The sequence below is a fragment of the Perca flavescens genome, chromosome 1 (assembly GCF_004354835.1).
Source record: "Perca flavescens isolate YP-PL-M2 chromosome 1, PFLA_1.0, whole genome shotgun sequence".
Taxonomy (NCBI): Eukaryota; Metazoa; Chordata; class Actinopteri; order Perciformes; family Percidae; genus Perca; species Perca flavescens.
This window is the reverse complement of record NC_041331.1, coordinates 32,937,627-32,953,920: the sequence shown is the minus strand read 5'-3', so window position 1 is coordinate 32,953,920 and position 16,294 is coordinate 32,937,627. Positions and strand designations below refer to the sequence as shown.

Sequence of the window (16,294 nt, the reverse complement as noted above, 5' to 3'; positions counted from 1 at the left end):
TTGAAGCTGTATCATACAAATAAATATTTTAAAAATCATATATTGTGATTTCTGGATTTATTTTTTAGATTATGTCTCTCACAGTGGACATGCACCTATGATGCACTCATATGTGTGTGTATATATGCACACATATATACACACACACACATATATATATATATGTGTGTATATATATATATATGTATATATATGTATGTGTGTGTGTGTGTGTGTGTGTGTATATATATATATATATATATATATATATATATATATATATATATATATATATATATATATATATGTATATATATATATATATATATATATATATATATATATATATATATATATATATATTTATATATATATATATATATATATATATATATATATATATATATATATATATGTGTGTGTATATATGTATATATATATGTATACGTGTGTGTATATGTATCTGATTTCATTAAGGAACAGTTTGAGTATGTATGCATTCACTAAATCAGTAGCATTTAAGATTGATGTGTTGCATAGCTGTACCTTTACATTCACATTGTTGTGGGTGCCCTGACATTTTAAGGGGAAATTTAAAAAACAACTTACTAATATGATTTCCTATATGAACTGAAAACGGAAAAGTTTTGTTTTTTTGGATCATTCTTACAAAACAGAGGCAATTCAGAAGCACAATCTATGATTATGTGAAAGTGTCCCCTTTTACTTAACCTGTCAGTGATGACTTAACTGAGAGAGCTCAAATCTTTTAGAAGCAATGTATAATATGACTTTAGGTAGGAGCTCAGTAATGACTGCACTGCACTTTTCCATCTGGATTACATGTGGCGGAAAATCACTAATTCTTGTGCAGGTTTTAGGGCTGAAGGCTCATTAGTTTTAATTGTGCTAAACTGTTTTCTGCATGCGTAATTGCCATTTGCTGTGACCCCCATTTCCTCTTGTCAACATACTCATAACTGTCCCAGATGTCCCTCTGGCCCACTGTTCTCCACAGTTCTACATGAATTGAGAAATCAAACTAATTTGAGGCAGTTTCACTTCTTGACTTGAGTGTCTTCACCTCAGGTTTAGCCATATTTACCATTTTATCAAAACACAATGGACAAGTAATCTCATATTTTCAACCGATCAAGCCATTAGGTCATTTTTGAAGCCCTTCTACATACTCAAACTCCTGACTGCTGTAATTACCCGAGGGGAAGAAGGACATGTAGCAGAACTAATGCCAGGAATGGGATTTCCCCTGGCAGAGCGGGAAGACTTAGAGTGAGACCATGTAAGAGGACACCGCTGTGTGCTAAAGGCGAGGACAGGGCAAGGAGTTGATTTATATCCATAAATCCATGGGAAAGGTTCTGGTTCCCTCTGTGATGTCAGTGGGTTTAAGATTGGCATCCAGCTGTAAAGTGATCCTCTCTCTGTCTGAGCCAGTATGGCCCCACTCTACATCGTTGGGGTCAAAGGCCACTGTGGCAGACAGAGGTGGGGTGGCCTCCGGGACCCCTGTGAATACAGTTACAATACTCTCTTCTTGACCTCGGCGTACAAGCAGACCCACAGTAACACAATAGTCATCCATTAGACACAGGACTGTTTACATGCTCCAGATTGGCTCGCCCAGGGTAAATAGCTAAGAGTCTATGTATGTATATGTATGTGAAGGCTATTGTGGCTTGCTCTAATATGGATCAAGAATAAACAATATCCATTACAGTTCAAGGATATCAGCCTTAACCGTCCAGCCCTCATTATCAAAATTTCGGTGTGGCTTGACACAACAGATATTACATCTACATATAAATTGAGGGCACTTTTCTCTGTATACTTTTCTATAATGAAGAGCTTTTCGCTTTTGTTTTTTGACATGCATTAATTATACACACTAAAGCATTTATCTTACCTTCTCCTTCATCTAATCTTAAAAGACTTAAAAAAAAAAAAAAACTAATTTAAAAATGTCCATATTTAGCTTTTAAGGGTCACTCCTTTGTCTTGAAATGTAAAAGAATAAAGCATATTTCTAGATTGTGGAATCATCAGAGATTAACTTCTAGATTTAGCAGCAATGCGCTAAAAATATATTCTTACAAGCTGTCCAACAAAGCATTATTTGAGTTCCTGATGCAGATAATTGATATCAACATAAAAGTGAGTGATTTTTAAAGCTGCCAGTTACTGGGGTGTCATACCACGCTAAACACTATTTTCAGTGTGCAGTGCATTCTAATGAGATGCAGACCTGTTAATCATTTCATACGTCCTGGCTGGAAGAGTTAATTTTCACCTCACAATATGGCAGTCGATAGCACACTTTACCCCTCAGACTAGTCATCCTTTTTGATAGGAGTACCGTTAGTAAATGAGAATTAATTAGCCAGCTTAATTAGAGAAATTTCCTCAGGAATGTGTGCAGAGGAGAGAGGGGTGTAGTCAGGTTGTTCAGAAGCCTCATGGACGTTATTGTAACTACATCTTTGGTGTTTCTCTTACTTTATTTGTTTGGAATATTGTGGTCATTGACAAGTTTAGTTCTGTGGCATTTGATGGCCACTATTAAGTCTCTCTCTTCATGATCTCATGGCATTATTTTGTCTAGTGTATTGTGCTTTGCTGTTCTGAATTACATTGCAGTGTAATCATGGAAATGTCATTTTGACCTCTGTTTATCACTCTCCCTCCTCTGGGTTTTATAGAGCTCTCTAAAGGAAGCTGTGTGTTTGAGGGGGGCAGGCCATTCAGCCATCAGTCACCATCTGACTGACAGTTCAATCTGATACACAGATTCCATTTGCTGTGCTTTACAAGCAACAATACTGATAACACACACAGATGCCCCTGCACATTTACTTATGTGTCTTTGTGCGTGTATGGGACGGTGTGTGTGTGTGTGTGTGTGTGTGTGTGTGTGTGTGTGTGTGTGTGTGTGTGTGTGTGTGTGTGTGTGTGTGTGTGTGTGTGTGTGTGTGTGTGTGTGTGTGGTGGGTGGGTGGGTGGGTGGGTGGGTGGGTGGGTGTGTGTGTGTCCTTCACCCTCTCGTCTGTGTGCACCAGAGAATGAAAAGGGAATGGGTTTAGCTCTCTTGCATTGATATTCAGCCTTAAAACATAATTCCACAACAATTTGAAGCTGTAGTGTTAGTGAGATGGCTCGCAATCAAAGCAGACATGGGTTCATTTGCTTTTGAGCAAATAAAATGATAGCTTTTGTTTAGTTTGGACGCTCTCCCTTTAGGGTAATACTCTTTTTGTAGAACGATGCACTCTGCCCGTAGAAAAGACTCAGCTCTGACGGGGAAGGTTGATGGGGTGAGCTCCTCTGAGAATAGCCACTCAACCCTTGCTAGGAGGTGGAGTGAAAAAAGTGTTTAATCAAGGTCAAATAAAGCGCTGATTGTGTTGAATCTGGGGAAGTATAGGAATTAGTGGGTGCGCTAGAAGAATGGAGAAAATGTGAAAAGCTAAGGTCAGGCGGATGGCTGAGTGGGCTGTAGATAGACTGAGAGATGGACTGTGTGGGAAATCCAAGACAGCAACATTCATCCTTATGCAACACTAGCAGATAGCTTTTGCAGCCATGTTATGTTCAAAGTGCATATTTCATCCAACTTGTATATGGACATATGCTGTACAGAGATAAAGTTAAACAATTTTGATGCAGGATCAGACATAATCACTGACTGATAGCCCTGCATTAGGACCATCAGAAACAGTGGACATAACAGATCAAAGCTGCTACTGCTCTTTCTCTCTTTTTTTCCTATTAGACACGCAGACATTCCTCCACAGTCCATTTCCCACTATCTTTTTCTGTCCTTGACAAACAAAAACACAGAGGAAAAGACCCACAGACATAGAGAGACAGGACTGAAGTGTTTGAGATAGAAAGATCAAAAGAAAAGGTGAGGGGGAGAAAAAGAGGACAAATGCAAACAGGAAGAGAGAAATTGAAAGCGAAGGAGGGAGAGAGAGCAATTGGCCGCGTCTTCATCTTGTCATCTGTCAGCGTTGACAGGGATGAGCCCGGGCAAACATGCATCTCCCTCATTCCCTTGGTCAGTTTCCATGGAAACGCTATTTCTCACCCTTACACATATACTGTATGTTCATCCTACTCGCACTGTATTCCCAGTCAGCATGTGGTTCAAATGGACTGAAAAAGTAGAGAACTAATGATGTCTGTTGACATGTGGACTTACATGCAACACAGGCACATCATTTGACTGCCAACGGTCCAAGCATCATACCCTGTGGAAGTTCAGCTACAGCTCATAGTCTTCCACAGGTCTGAGGTTAGAGCCACAGTTTACCCAGCCGTCATGCAGCATTACAATTTGGCTGTCATTTTAAGACTCGGCCATAGCCCTATAACGAACAAAAGTGCAGAGGCCAAGATAACAACGGTAGGCGGAGTCATTTGGAATAATCATTTCCATGAGTTTATGTTTAGGGAAATGCATCAGTGAGCTCAAGGCCGGCAAGTTCAACCTGCAGCTGAGTGGAGATGAGGGGGAACCCCTGGTGGTCAGAGCTGAAACAGCAGCACTCTGTCTCAATACCCTTACCTGTTGGATCATATTCCATCACAGTCAGTGGTGGAAGATGTAGTCAGATCCGTTACTTAAGGAAAAATATTTGATTTGCAAAAATGTGTAAGCAGCATTTTACTGTTGTAGCATGTGACATGGAGCTAGTTTTAACTACTTAATGTACAATTCGGTTGTTGAATCTTGTGGTTCCCAACCTAGGGGTGGCACCCCTGCCAGAGGGTCAAAAGATAAATCTGAGGGGCCGTGAGATGATTGATGGGGTAGGAAAGTTCTGCTACACAAATTTGTAACCAGACACTGTTTTTTTTTTTAGTAAGCGGCCACAAGCCAAACAAACTTAGAACCACTGGGTTAATCTATAACTATATATTACATTTTGTAAGCTTTATGATGTGTCAACAAATGTATTGTTATATTTACAGTATCTACAGAAAGTGGGGCTAAACAGGTTTTCTGTTTAGCCCCACTTTGAGGTGACCACAAGCTTAATGAAATTTGTTGACATGATGTTGTCTCACTTTGCCTAAATTGATTGATTGATACTGTCAGCCCTCCCGCTCAGTCTGGAACAGGAACACTTGGCGAGCTCACAAACTGTAAGTGTAATGGAATCCTCTGACTGGAATACAAAGTCTAGACAGACCCATCTCCATCGACACGTCAAGATCACAGTGCCTGTCTGTCTGTAAAGTACCTACCATGTTCAGCCCAGGTAATTAAACACTAGACGTGAGAATGGCCATTACCGAGAGCTGCAAAGACAGATGCAACGATCAGAGGCACTGGCTGTGAGCTTCATACTACATTAACTCCTTCCTTGAAAGTCTCAGCTTTGATGTGTTGATCCTAAGCCCTCTAAGCAGCCATCTCCAGTTAAAGCTTGTCATATACTTGTTGCTGTTATTGCTTGAGAGGCGTATCAGTGGCTCTAAATGGGTCTTTCCAGAGCCAAGGGTGCTATGACATCAATTATAGCGATGGATGACAGAGGGAAAATGGCTAAAACACACATGTACACACACACAGAGATAACCACACTGTGACTCCAACCTCCACCGTCCAATGTTTCATTATTTTGGCCTCCATTACTCAGAATTCACTTTCATTCGGCCTTGTGGAAATTAGTTCTCTTCTGCTCTCATGTTAGCTTTTGTGGATAAAGGTAAATATTTTCCCGTGTCCTGATTGGCTGTGAAGCTGCTCAGTGACCTCCACCAGTCACGTCATGAGCACAGGTCACCTCCAGCCCCCACATATCATCAAACACTTCCCTGTGAAGTTGCCAAGACAGCTTATCATGTCCATGTTGACCGTGAGAGTTTTGAAAAGGCAGTTTAATGTTTAACTTGCAGTACCTGTGAGTGGGTTTGTGCGCGGGGGTGCGTATTTTTGCATATGACTTTTCGAAGTTTGCATGACTCTGCACATATGTTTGTGTGTAGTTAAAGAATATACATGTTCACACATACTGTAATATATGTGGGTGTATTTACAGATTTGTGGTTGTTTGAGTTGTTTGGAGGATGTAGGCATGTGTGTTTACTTTGTGTTACTGGGATGTGTGCACAGTGTGGAAGGATTGATCTATGCCTCCTCCACTGTATGTACATGTCTTTCAGTTGGATGAGTTACACAAAGTGACACTGTGTGTGTGTGTGTGTGTGTGTGTGTGTGTGTGTGTGTGTGTGTGTGTGTGTGTGTGTGTGTGTGTGTGTGTGTGTGTGTGTGTGTGTGTGTGTGAGTGAGAGAATTTCTGTTCCCACACACACCTCATTGCTCTGTTCTAGTTTAGATATATTTCAAAATGTCTACTTCCTGTTAAGCACACTAGCTTTTCCAAGTGACCTTAACCTGAAGTCTAACTGAAGTATACAGACAGGACTATGTTGTATTATTATCATACCTGTGAAGGGTCTCACTTTTTTAAAAATACCCATTGTTTTCTTCCCGAATAAAATGTTTCAGCTGTTGCATTTTCCTTTTATTACAGTCCAGTTTGATGGCGTGGAGAAGTCTCGAATGTCGCCTACCAAGGAGGGGAAAACCCGCCCGCTGCAGCGACACTCCAGTGGCTGTCTGGTCAACACCAAAATGACTTCACTAGACCACTGCAGTTCCTCTCTCGGGGAACGAATTGACCCCACCATGCCCCTGGAAAGCCAGTTGTGAGTCAGATCTCGGGGTTGCTTTGTTATGACTGCAATTTATTTCAAATACACCACTTTGGCCCTTCATGAGCAGATTTGACATTAGGTGTTTCATTTCCTTTGTTCAGTTTTCTGCTCATTATAACCCTTCCTTTGTTCCTCTTCTCTCTCATCACTATTTTCCTATCGTTCACTGTAGCTGGTACCATGGAGCAATCAGCCGAACAGATGCAGAGTCTCTGCTCCGGCTGTGTAAGGAGGCCAGCTACCTGGTGAGAAACAGCGAGACCTGCAAGAACGACTACTCCCTCTCCCTTAAGTAAGGACAACGCTTTCTTTTCCTAAATAACAAGCCACAAACAGTGTTATCAGATACACACATTCCGACTGTCTGTGTCAAAACAAACACCAGAGACTCGTGGAGCCACAGAAGTGTAGCAGCTACACATGCTTTCCGGTGGAGTACACATTGTGGACCAATCTAACATCTTGCTTACAAAGGTCCTCGTATACCTGTGCCCCAATAGTCTGCTGACTCTGCCTTTTCAATATGGTAATAATTTTCACCTTTCAGACCTCTATCTTCCACTTGCATCCTGCCCGCCCCTTGTCCTCCACCTCCCCCCTGTAACCCCTCTGACAGGTCGGCTCCTTCATTTGCTGATGTGCCCACAACACAGTTAATGTTGCCCTTCATCTGCGCCCCCTGATCCCTGCCGCATCCAACACAGGGTTCAAACGAGCCAATCTGATTGGTTTAGGCTAGTCTGACATTTGGTAGAGGTTACCTCTGCTTGAAGGCCTGTGGTGAAGTCACATCACATTCTTTTGACGGTAATGTGTGCCTTCGATGGGTTTTGGCAGTGAATGATTTTCACTGCCAGGTGCAAGTACCAGGTGACAGAATCATAACCAGAAATGTGTAGCCCTTTGAAAACTTGCCAAAGTCAACTTTGGTAATTTAGCTTGAGCCATCAGCTTTAAAAACCTAGTATCTTTGCTTCCAAATGGTCTATTCACATTTACCCTATATACAGTCCATTTTACATTTCAAGGCAGGTTCAACCATTTGACATTTAGAGAAATCTCCAAGGCGACGTCATGTTAGATAAAACTATAATATGCTAAGAAACGTTGATTAGCCTTTGTTATTGGTCATCTTGCTGGAGGCTTATATGTCTTGGCAGGGAAACATAATGCATTTCCCTGCTATAATTATCTTCATGCTAGTATAGGTGACTATCTGTCTAATGTCCTCTCTCAGTTACTGATCATCTGCTTATGCTTGTGTGACTGCGTGTTTTTTTCTGCCTTACTCATTTAAAAAAAAGAACTTACTAACTGCAAAGCTACAGACCTGCTACACTGACATTCTGACAGACAATTTAAAAAGACCAGATGCATGTATGACTGGTTGACTTCTATAGACTATTATTATTTTTTAAGAAGCCTTAGTCTTTTAATTATCCGGAATGTAAAGTTACTGAAAAAGATTTTCAGGCCAATTGAATTTTCCTTGGAGATAAAAGGGATGTGAATGTAATAATATCACTTTAGATAGCACTGAGTAGGAATACATTATTTAGTACTCAAAAAAGCTATGGCCAAAAGGGACATCCAAGGCAGCCAACAGAGGATACATAATCAATAGCTATAAAGTGCAAACGAAGGCCAGAATATATTGTTCAGAACCACACACACACACACACGCACATTCACAAACAGACACACACACACACACACACACACACACACACACACAAAGCTTATATTCACCACAGAGCTCCATATCTCCAATGTAGATAGAACAAAACATTTTTTGCTATTGGCGGATGATGATTTAAGGAGTGATAATTCAGGGAGTGAATTTGATTAATACACTTCCAATAAACCATTTCAATTTTGGAGCATGAACCTATTATTATTATTATTATTATTATTATGGAAATGTGCTTACTTAATGCTGGGGGCTTTATATTGAATGAAAATTTTTGGCGAGGAAGACCAGAAGGCACTGGCAAAGTGCTGAAACCTGTATGGCTGAATATTTTGTTCACATATTAAAGTCAAACAGGCAGTAATAAGATAGTGCATCTAAAGTAAAAGTTTTGTTTGATTTAGTGTGTGGTGAAAAAATGTTTTAAACTTCTTCAAACCTTTCATGCCAGTGGCCACATGGGGAAAAATGCATATAGTCTTCGGCCATGAGCTTTTTAGTTTAAGAGATCGTAATGAGTTTTAAGCACTTTGTGTTGTACAGTTGAATCTGTAGCAAGATGATTGTATCACTATTAAATTGCACTCACCAGTAAGTATTATTTCTAATGGAAACCGTGATGCTGGTATGTGGACTGAATAATTGCTGCCAGGTCTTGTAGTGGAGATTCAATGTACATCACAGAGGTGACTGTCATGTTGGACCTCAGTCTGTTCTTGGTCTGTGTCATAAGTGAAAAGATTAGAAAGAATTTGTTTTCTTTGTCTTGGAGTGGTAAGATGTATTGTTGTAGTAACGTAGCCAACTGTAGCATTTGCTAGCTAAATAGCTGGCAGGAAAGCTCCTGCAGAAGGAGAAAGAGGGTAAAAACATTCACATAGAGAATGTTTCTTGCAGCTTTTTGCTTGTGTAAGTCAGCTCCTGGCTGTCACAGAATGTTATATGTTTTGCCTTTGGCATCAATCAGATTAAGCCTAGAAAACAGCCAGCAGGCTGATTGGTGGGAATGACAGGTGCCACCACACTGCAGGTAGAGGTTTCTCTGAGTTTAGCCTGCTCACACGAGCCCGTCTCCCCTGCTGCCACTGAAAATGAGTAGAAACCCAAGGTGAGGATCCTCCATGTCTGAGGTTGCTGAAAAATGTATAAGGGCATGAGGTGGCACGCATGTGTAATGCATTATTGATAAAGACAGACGTCGCTAAGACCTCCAGCCTCAAGAGTCCTCTGGCCTGACGGAAAGCATTTTCAGTCTGTTTTGCCCTCCTAACCTCTTTCTTCTGTTCACCTGCCCCTCTCCCACTACCCCTCCACCCTTCTTTTTTTCTGTCTGTGACGAGAAACCCTTCAAGGTGTTTGAAACATATTAAACCCTTCACAAGTCTGTCAGAGCACAGTATCATCCTGTTTCTCAGAGAGAGAGAGAGAGAGAGAGAGAGAGAGAGAGAGAGAGAGAGAGAACTCTGCACCGCATGTTCCACTGGCTGAGAAGAGACATTGTTAGTGAAAGGAGAAAATCTTATCTAACAGAACCTGTTTGATGCCACAACACGAACGAGGGGAAACTAAATAGCCAATTGAAAAAGCAACCAAAATGTCTTTGCATCTGCAATTTAACTCCTCTTCCAAAGGCACATCATGGTTTTATGGTGTTTTTTTTATTTATTTTGTTTAGACAGAAAAAGAATCAGATATCCTTTATGTGGCGCAGACGAGAAAAATGACCTGTGTAGAACACAAAAACAATATTAATCTGACTTTGCTGCTTATTTTAACCAATCAAAGCCACGTTTTTCAGTGATCTATGGTCCATTAACCACATTGGATATAGATGGCAGATTTTGTTTCTTAAACTTCTTGGCCTGCTTCACATCACTAACTACATCCTTTTTTTCATCAATTGTGTATTGCCGAATGGTTTGGCTCATCCCAGGTAGACTCATTCAATTTGTGCTCATATGATATAAACAGGATATCTGATGCCCAGTAATGGTTAAAAAGGTCATCACTTCTGCCAGGGATTATTAGCTTTTGGCGGATGGATTTTCCTTTTCTGGTGCCACAGATTCATAACACTGACAGCATCATTCATGGAGCAATCCAATATGCTGAAGGTGGAGATAAGCTGTGATTGCTGTCTGGCTGTTCCTGCTCTGAGGACTACAGGGTTCAAATCAAAGTCATAAACCTCAATTAACAAGGATGGCGGACCTCCCTTGTGAGATTCATCCAGATTAGACAACAGAAACCTTCAAACACATGCATATGATAACACCACAAAGGCCTGTCTTCTCAAAAATAGCCCCATATTCATTTTATCAACATCCCTGCCATATAGCTCTGTTGTCCTGGTTTCTGTCTCTGCAGGACTGTAAAGTGATAAGCAGCCATGAACACTGACTGGAAAATCAGTTGGGAATCTAAAAATGATGCTATTGATGTGTTTGCCTTTTAAGTGTGGCTCTGTGTAACCTAACGCCAGTCTCCCAGCGCTCCACATGAAGACTCATCAAATGCACTTTGCAGGGAAGATTTATTTTAAAATGAGCTCTCCTGGCACCACTTGCAGAATGGTAGAACTGTAGACCTGTGGTGACTGGTGAGAGACATTTGTCCAGCTCTCCTCAAATCATGATGAACTTGTTAATGACACTGATAAATCTATAGGCAATAGAGGTGATGGTCTGATAATTGTGTTTACTTTTTACGTTTTATAGACCAGCAAGCCTGCAGCTTTCTACCTCAGCTCACCTATAAAAAAGTATGTTAATACATTTGAAATATTCTCCATCATCTGCCGTATACGCTGCAAAGGATTCTCATTTTCTGTAATAACCATAATAATCACACTAATATAAAGAAAAGGATTGGTCTCATCTGTTGACATAAAACATAACCTCACAGGAAGGAATCACTATATCTGTTTATTCTTATTCTTGATGGATGTCCCTTTATTTAACCCTGTACATTCTAAGCTCTTTTCCACTATAGTGATATCTCTGTGCCAGTTTCTCTCTGCGCATCAGGGAGAGAACACATCCGCAGGCATATGCAATTACGAGATAAGTAAAGAATGGACTTGCCTTACATATAAGGTGCCTAAAGCCAACTTCTTGCTTCTGTTCATCACACATAATGGGCGTACATTTACAGTGGGTATTCATTTATAGTGGGCATATATTCAGTGACCTCAAAAATATGGCTTTTGTTGATTTTAGTTGCTTCATTTGTCTGCCTGCCTTTTCACAAACCCATATAATAGTCAGTAAACAAAAACAAATTTACATGGAAAAGAGGAGCATGGCTCAGAGTCATCAACACTCTTGACCACCCTGTTTCCACTGTATCTTATCAAAACAGAGATGCATGCTTATGTCTGTCTGTCAAAATGATGTTGCCACATCCTAGTTTTGTTGGTAATGAGAATAAATAATATCTCTTCTACTTAACACCTTGCACAGACTTATCCTGCTTGTGTACAGTCCTCACGAGAGTCATATTCTACACCATCTGTGACAGAATGAATATTGCAGATAACACTTACTGACTCCATGAGTCAATTGGGCCTGAGCTCTCAAGCTTACCTGATGTGTTTGACTGCTTGCCACAGCCAGAGTTAGTGAGAAATGGTAATCCCTGGGGTTTCTCCTCTTTTTCCTCCAGTGTAATGGAAAACTTCTGTTATTATGCTTCTTTTGGCCATGTTTTTCATTATTTGCATTTCAGCAACAGGGGTTACATTTCAGATTAGGGAAGTAACCAATATAAAGTAGAGTATGTGGGAGTTTAGTGAGCTGGAATGAACTGCTGCACATTATGTGGACGACAGGTCATAATGCCCACTTGCAGCAATATGAGTGCATCGTATTTGAGCCTACAGCAATCATAACTTGCAAGAAGCATTAGCTGCTGATTGAAAAAACTATTATGCTAATGCATTTTTGTAAAGACAAATTATCAAAACAGTATATTTACAGCAGGATATAGGGGTCATTAGTTTTGTATCAGTCCCTTACTAAAGCTTATTGTTTGCATCACTTAACTCCAAAAAAGTAATTTTCTATTTTAAAGCAGAAGATTACTGGCAAGCTGTAAAATGTATTGATCGAAAGCCCCAAGAAACACACAGGGAGCTTTTAATTTGCTGTGCTTTTATTGCTGTAGCTTAAGTGATTTATCCTGGGGGTTCATTAGCCTCATCCTTATGCTCTGCATGTGAAACCCAGCACCTTAAGCAACCTGCCTTTTAGTCTCCTCCCCAGACAGCGTCAAAGTTATCAAAGGGTAATCCGGCTTTCAGAACATTGTCACGTACTGTAGGGAGCAAGTACTGCAGGAGTAAATGAGAAAGGAGCTGTCAAGGAGGGCTGATCTCTTGAGTTCCCATATATTCAGGCTTCTGACATACTTTTCTCTTTAAATTGGTTTTTAGCCATGCAATCGACATGGCTCCAGGCACAGCAGTGACGGTTGGTTGGTCCACCACTTTAGTCAAGACTGAAATAGCTCAACAACTTTTCGATGGATCGCGATGAAATTTGGTACACATGTCCATGGTTCCCCCAGGATGAATCCCATTGACTTTCGTGATACTCTAACAGTACTTGTCATTTTCGCCACCAGCAGGTCAAAGTTTTTATTTATCCAGTGAAATATCTCAACATCTACATGATGGATTGGCACAAAAGTTGGTTGAGGCATTCATGGTTCCCATATGATGGGTCCTTTCCTATAGTGCTACCATCAGGTAAAAAATAAAATTTTCCCAATACTTTAGTTTATGAAAACCTGCAAAACGAATTACATTCCCATCAGCCTCAGCTCTACTTTGTGTTTAGCACTATAGGAAATAAGATGGCGACATTGACAAAAAAAGCAGCAAGTTTTCTGGGTTTGGTTCCACATTGTGTGGTCCACTGCACATGTGCATTAGTGTTTCTTCCACTGGCCCCACCTGTGCGACCCTGCTTGGCGCTTAGACTTTACATTGCTATGAAATCACACACATGAAAGTAACTTTTTAAAGCTCTGGGAAAGATTTACAAATTTAAAATGTCCATGTTTTAAAAGTTACTAATGCAAAGACTAATACTTGATCTTCGTTGCCGGTCAGGGTGTCCTGTCAAAGGTTTTACAGAAGTGTCTTTTATTAACGTTGTATGTGGGTCACCGGGGACTTTTTTCATGGCCACTGGGACAAGTTGGCAGTGAGGTTTAGTGGCAGTGCCGTGTCCAGCTCTCTTAAAGCTTTACTGTGCAACTTTTTGATATTAATGAACGTCCGTTACATTCAAGCCATTACCAAATGAGTTGCTACAAAGCTAATTAAGACTATCAGCTCCACACAACTCTCTCTGTATTTCTCAGTATGGCTATGTTCAGAAAATTGTGTCATCCGGCGACTTTCCCGCGCTGAATTCAAGTGAAGATAATTACCTCTTCAGAAGAGTCCATCATGTTTTTTTTTAATCCTCCGTGTCCTCCTTGGCTACTAGCAACTGCGTGGAGAAGGGGTGGGGGCTGTGCGCGATCACGGAAGGCTTGTATCATGTGGACGCGCCAACAGTTTTGTTGTCATTACTTACTACAGAAACTACGCACTATAACTTTAATATATCCATGATGCTGACATTAGCATTAGGTCAGAACCGTTAGTGTCGCTATTGCCTCTTGTTTCACCTTGTTTTACACAAAGAATTTATTTCCATGCTATTCAAGATGGAAATTGACACTTCAGAATATATGATGTCAAATGCAGACTCCTGGTCTTGTTTTTATGTTAACTAACAAAATGTTTTCGGCCCCTCTCTCTTGTCTTCTTCTGTCCCCAGAAGCAGCCAGGGCTTCATGCACATGAAGCTGTCGCGGACGAAGGAGAACAAGTACATCCTGGGCCAGAACAGCTGCCCTTTTGACAGCGTGCCTGAGATAATCCATTTCTACTCCAGCCGCAAGCTGCCCATCAAGGGTGCCGAACACATGTCCTTGCTCTACCCTGTAGCCATCAGGACACTATAGTGCTCTGGGTCCCCTGCAGGCGTCGGCCCCCGCAGTACCCACTGGGCCACCCTGTGGCTCCAAGCTTCCTGTCCCTCTGGACAGAGCCCATTAAGCTCATGGGAAGATGAACAGTGGCATCCCAAAACTGCTGATCCTGACTCACCTCACTGGCCAACAGATTCCAGACCTGTTTTTGAAGGCCTACTGCATACTATCTTACAAATACAGACTCAGTGTTGCAGAAGTCTTTATTATTTTATTTTATTGTATTTATGACAAACACCAACTTCATTACATCACAGACTGACTATCTGTTGAACATCATTTCATTGATTCTTGAGCTGATTTCCCTTAGCACTTAACACTCAAAGAAAAAGAAAGGTACAACAATGTAACATTTGTCACTGGGGTGTACCTTTTTATTATAATATGTTGTACCTTTTTCTGAAAAGAGTGCACATCATGAAAAATTGGGTATGGACAAGTTTGTTTGACTTTGCTCATTTGGTTAGGCTCTGTTGATACTGTAATTGTTCGTAAGGGGACTTGAAGATTGTAAGAGCTGTGTAAGGGAAGAGACATTTATGAGGCATGTTGAGGTAAATTGTCCTCATGGGCCCCATACAGTGGTCAGGATATTGAATAAACTGGCCTTGTATGAATGGTGTGTCCCCAGCTGCATGGGAATAGCAGGACTGTGAGCAGTGCAGACTGATCTCTCTATCTTGTCATAGTGCATGCTGTCTGCTATCCATCACTGAGTGGGTGTATCACACCAATGACAGTGTGTAAGTACCATAGTGGTGAGACAGGCAGGAGATCATGATGGATGGGTCAACCCATCTGACACAGTACAATTGGCTGAGGCTAGAGACCAGAGACTGTCCAAATGGACCAAATTAGCCCCGCTACCCCTCCTTAGAATGGCTTTGCATCGGGAGAATGAAATATGTCTTCATTGTCTACCTCAGAAAATCAATTTCATTCGCCCATCTGCAGATCAATAGGTACAATGGGATTGCAGACATCGATCTGTTCTCCCTTCAACATTCCCAATTCCCTTAAAATTGCATCATCGGTTTTAGTAATATGATTTTTTTGAATAAAGTTAATCCAAGTTTTTTTTTTTTTTTTTTATGAAAACACAAGCAGATTTTCCAGATCAGCAATTGTATGTATAGTCACTAATATGATACTGTGTGATGTCAGTAACAAATGTTTGGTTAATGCCTTATAATGCATGGGTCAAATCAGTCCGCTAGATCAGCTGATTTCCAGTTCTGCTTTTAACGATTGTTCTGTGACTGTAATTTATTCTGGGGTAATTATTACTGATGTGTTACTCCTTTGTGATGGCCCATCGGCCCCCTCGCCCTCATTGTTCTGTGCCGATGTGATCGTGTTTTTTGGGACTACTCCAGCCTCTTTTACTGTGGTGCTTTGCATTTTTGTTGTTTCAAGTTCCGCTAAATGCACGTTTGCCTCGGTGGCCTGACTCTGAGACGTGAGTCATGGCGTCTCCTGACCAACGGGGTTGTCAAGCATCGCGTGAGAGACGATCACATATTCTTCCTCGGACCAATCGCAGCGCAGCCTGTCCGAACCAGAAAAAACACCTACCTTCATTCTGTCATGCTTCCACTTGGCATTAAAATCTCTCTATCATCTACCCTTCACTACCAGATGTTTATTCATGTGTGAATGTGAGTGAGCATGCATGTGTCCAACATGTCCAACATGTGTACGGTATATGTATGCACACGAGAATTTGTGCACAGACTTTCTGAGTTCCGGTGTGTTTTTGACCCTGCTGGTACAAACTGGCAGCCCTTGCTTGAACCTCTTTGGTTGTCAGTACCTTTTTTTTTTTTTTCTCCCTGA

General features: G+C 41.0%; 1 protein-coding gene across 3 annotated transcripts in view; it reads left to right on the top strand.

The window, feature by feature from the left end:
• shf (Src homology 2 domain containing F) overlaps positions 1 to 16,082 on the top strand; it is a 104,127-nt gene extending 88,045 nt beyond the window's left edge. For all 3 annotated transcript variants that reach the window (XM_028583215.1, XM_028583199.1, XM_028583208.1), the window contains 3 exons: positions 6,540 to 6,714; positions 6,896 to 7,015; positions 14,245 to 16,082. In XM_028583215.1, the coding sequence (XP_028439016.1) occupies positions 6,540 to 6,714; positions 6,896 to 7,015; positions 14,245 to 14,431 (482 nt within the window). In that variant the 3' untranslated portion in view covers positions 14,432 to 16,082. The remainder of the gene's footprint in view (positions 1 to 6,539; positions 6,715 to 6,895; positions 7,016 to 14,244) is intronic.
• The last annotated feature ends 212 nt before the right edge of the window (positions 16,083 to 16,294 follow it).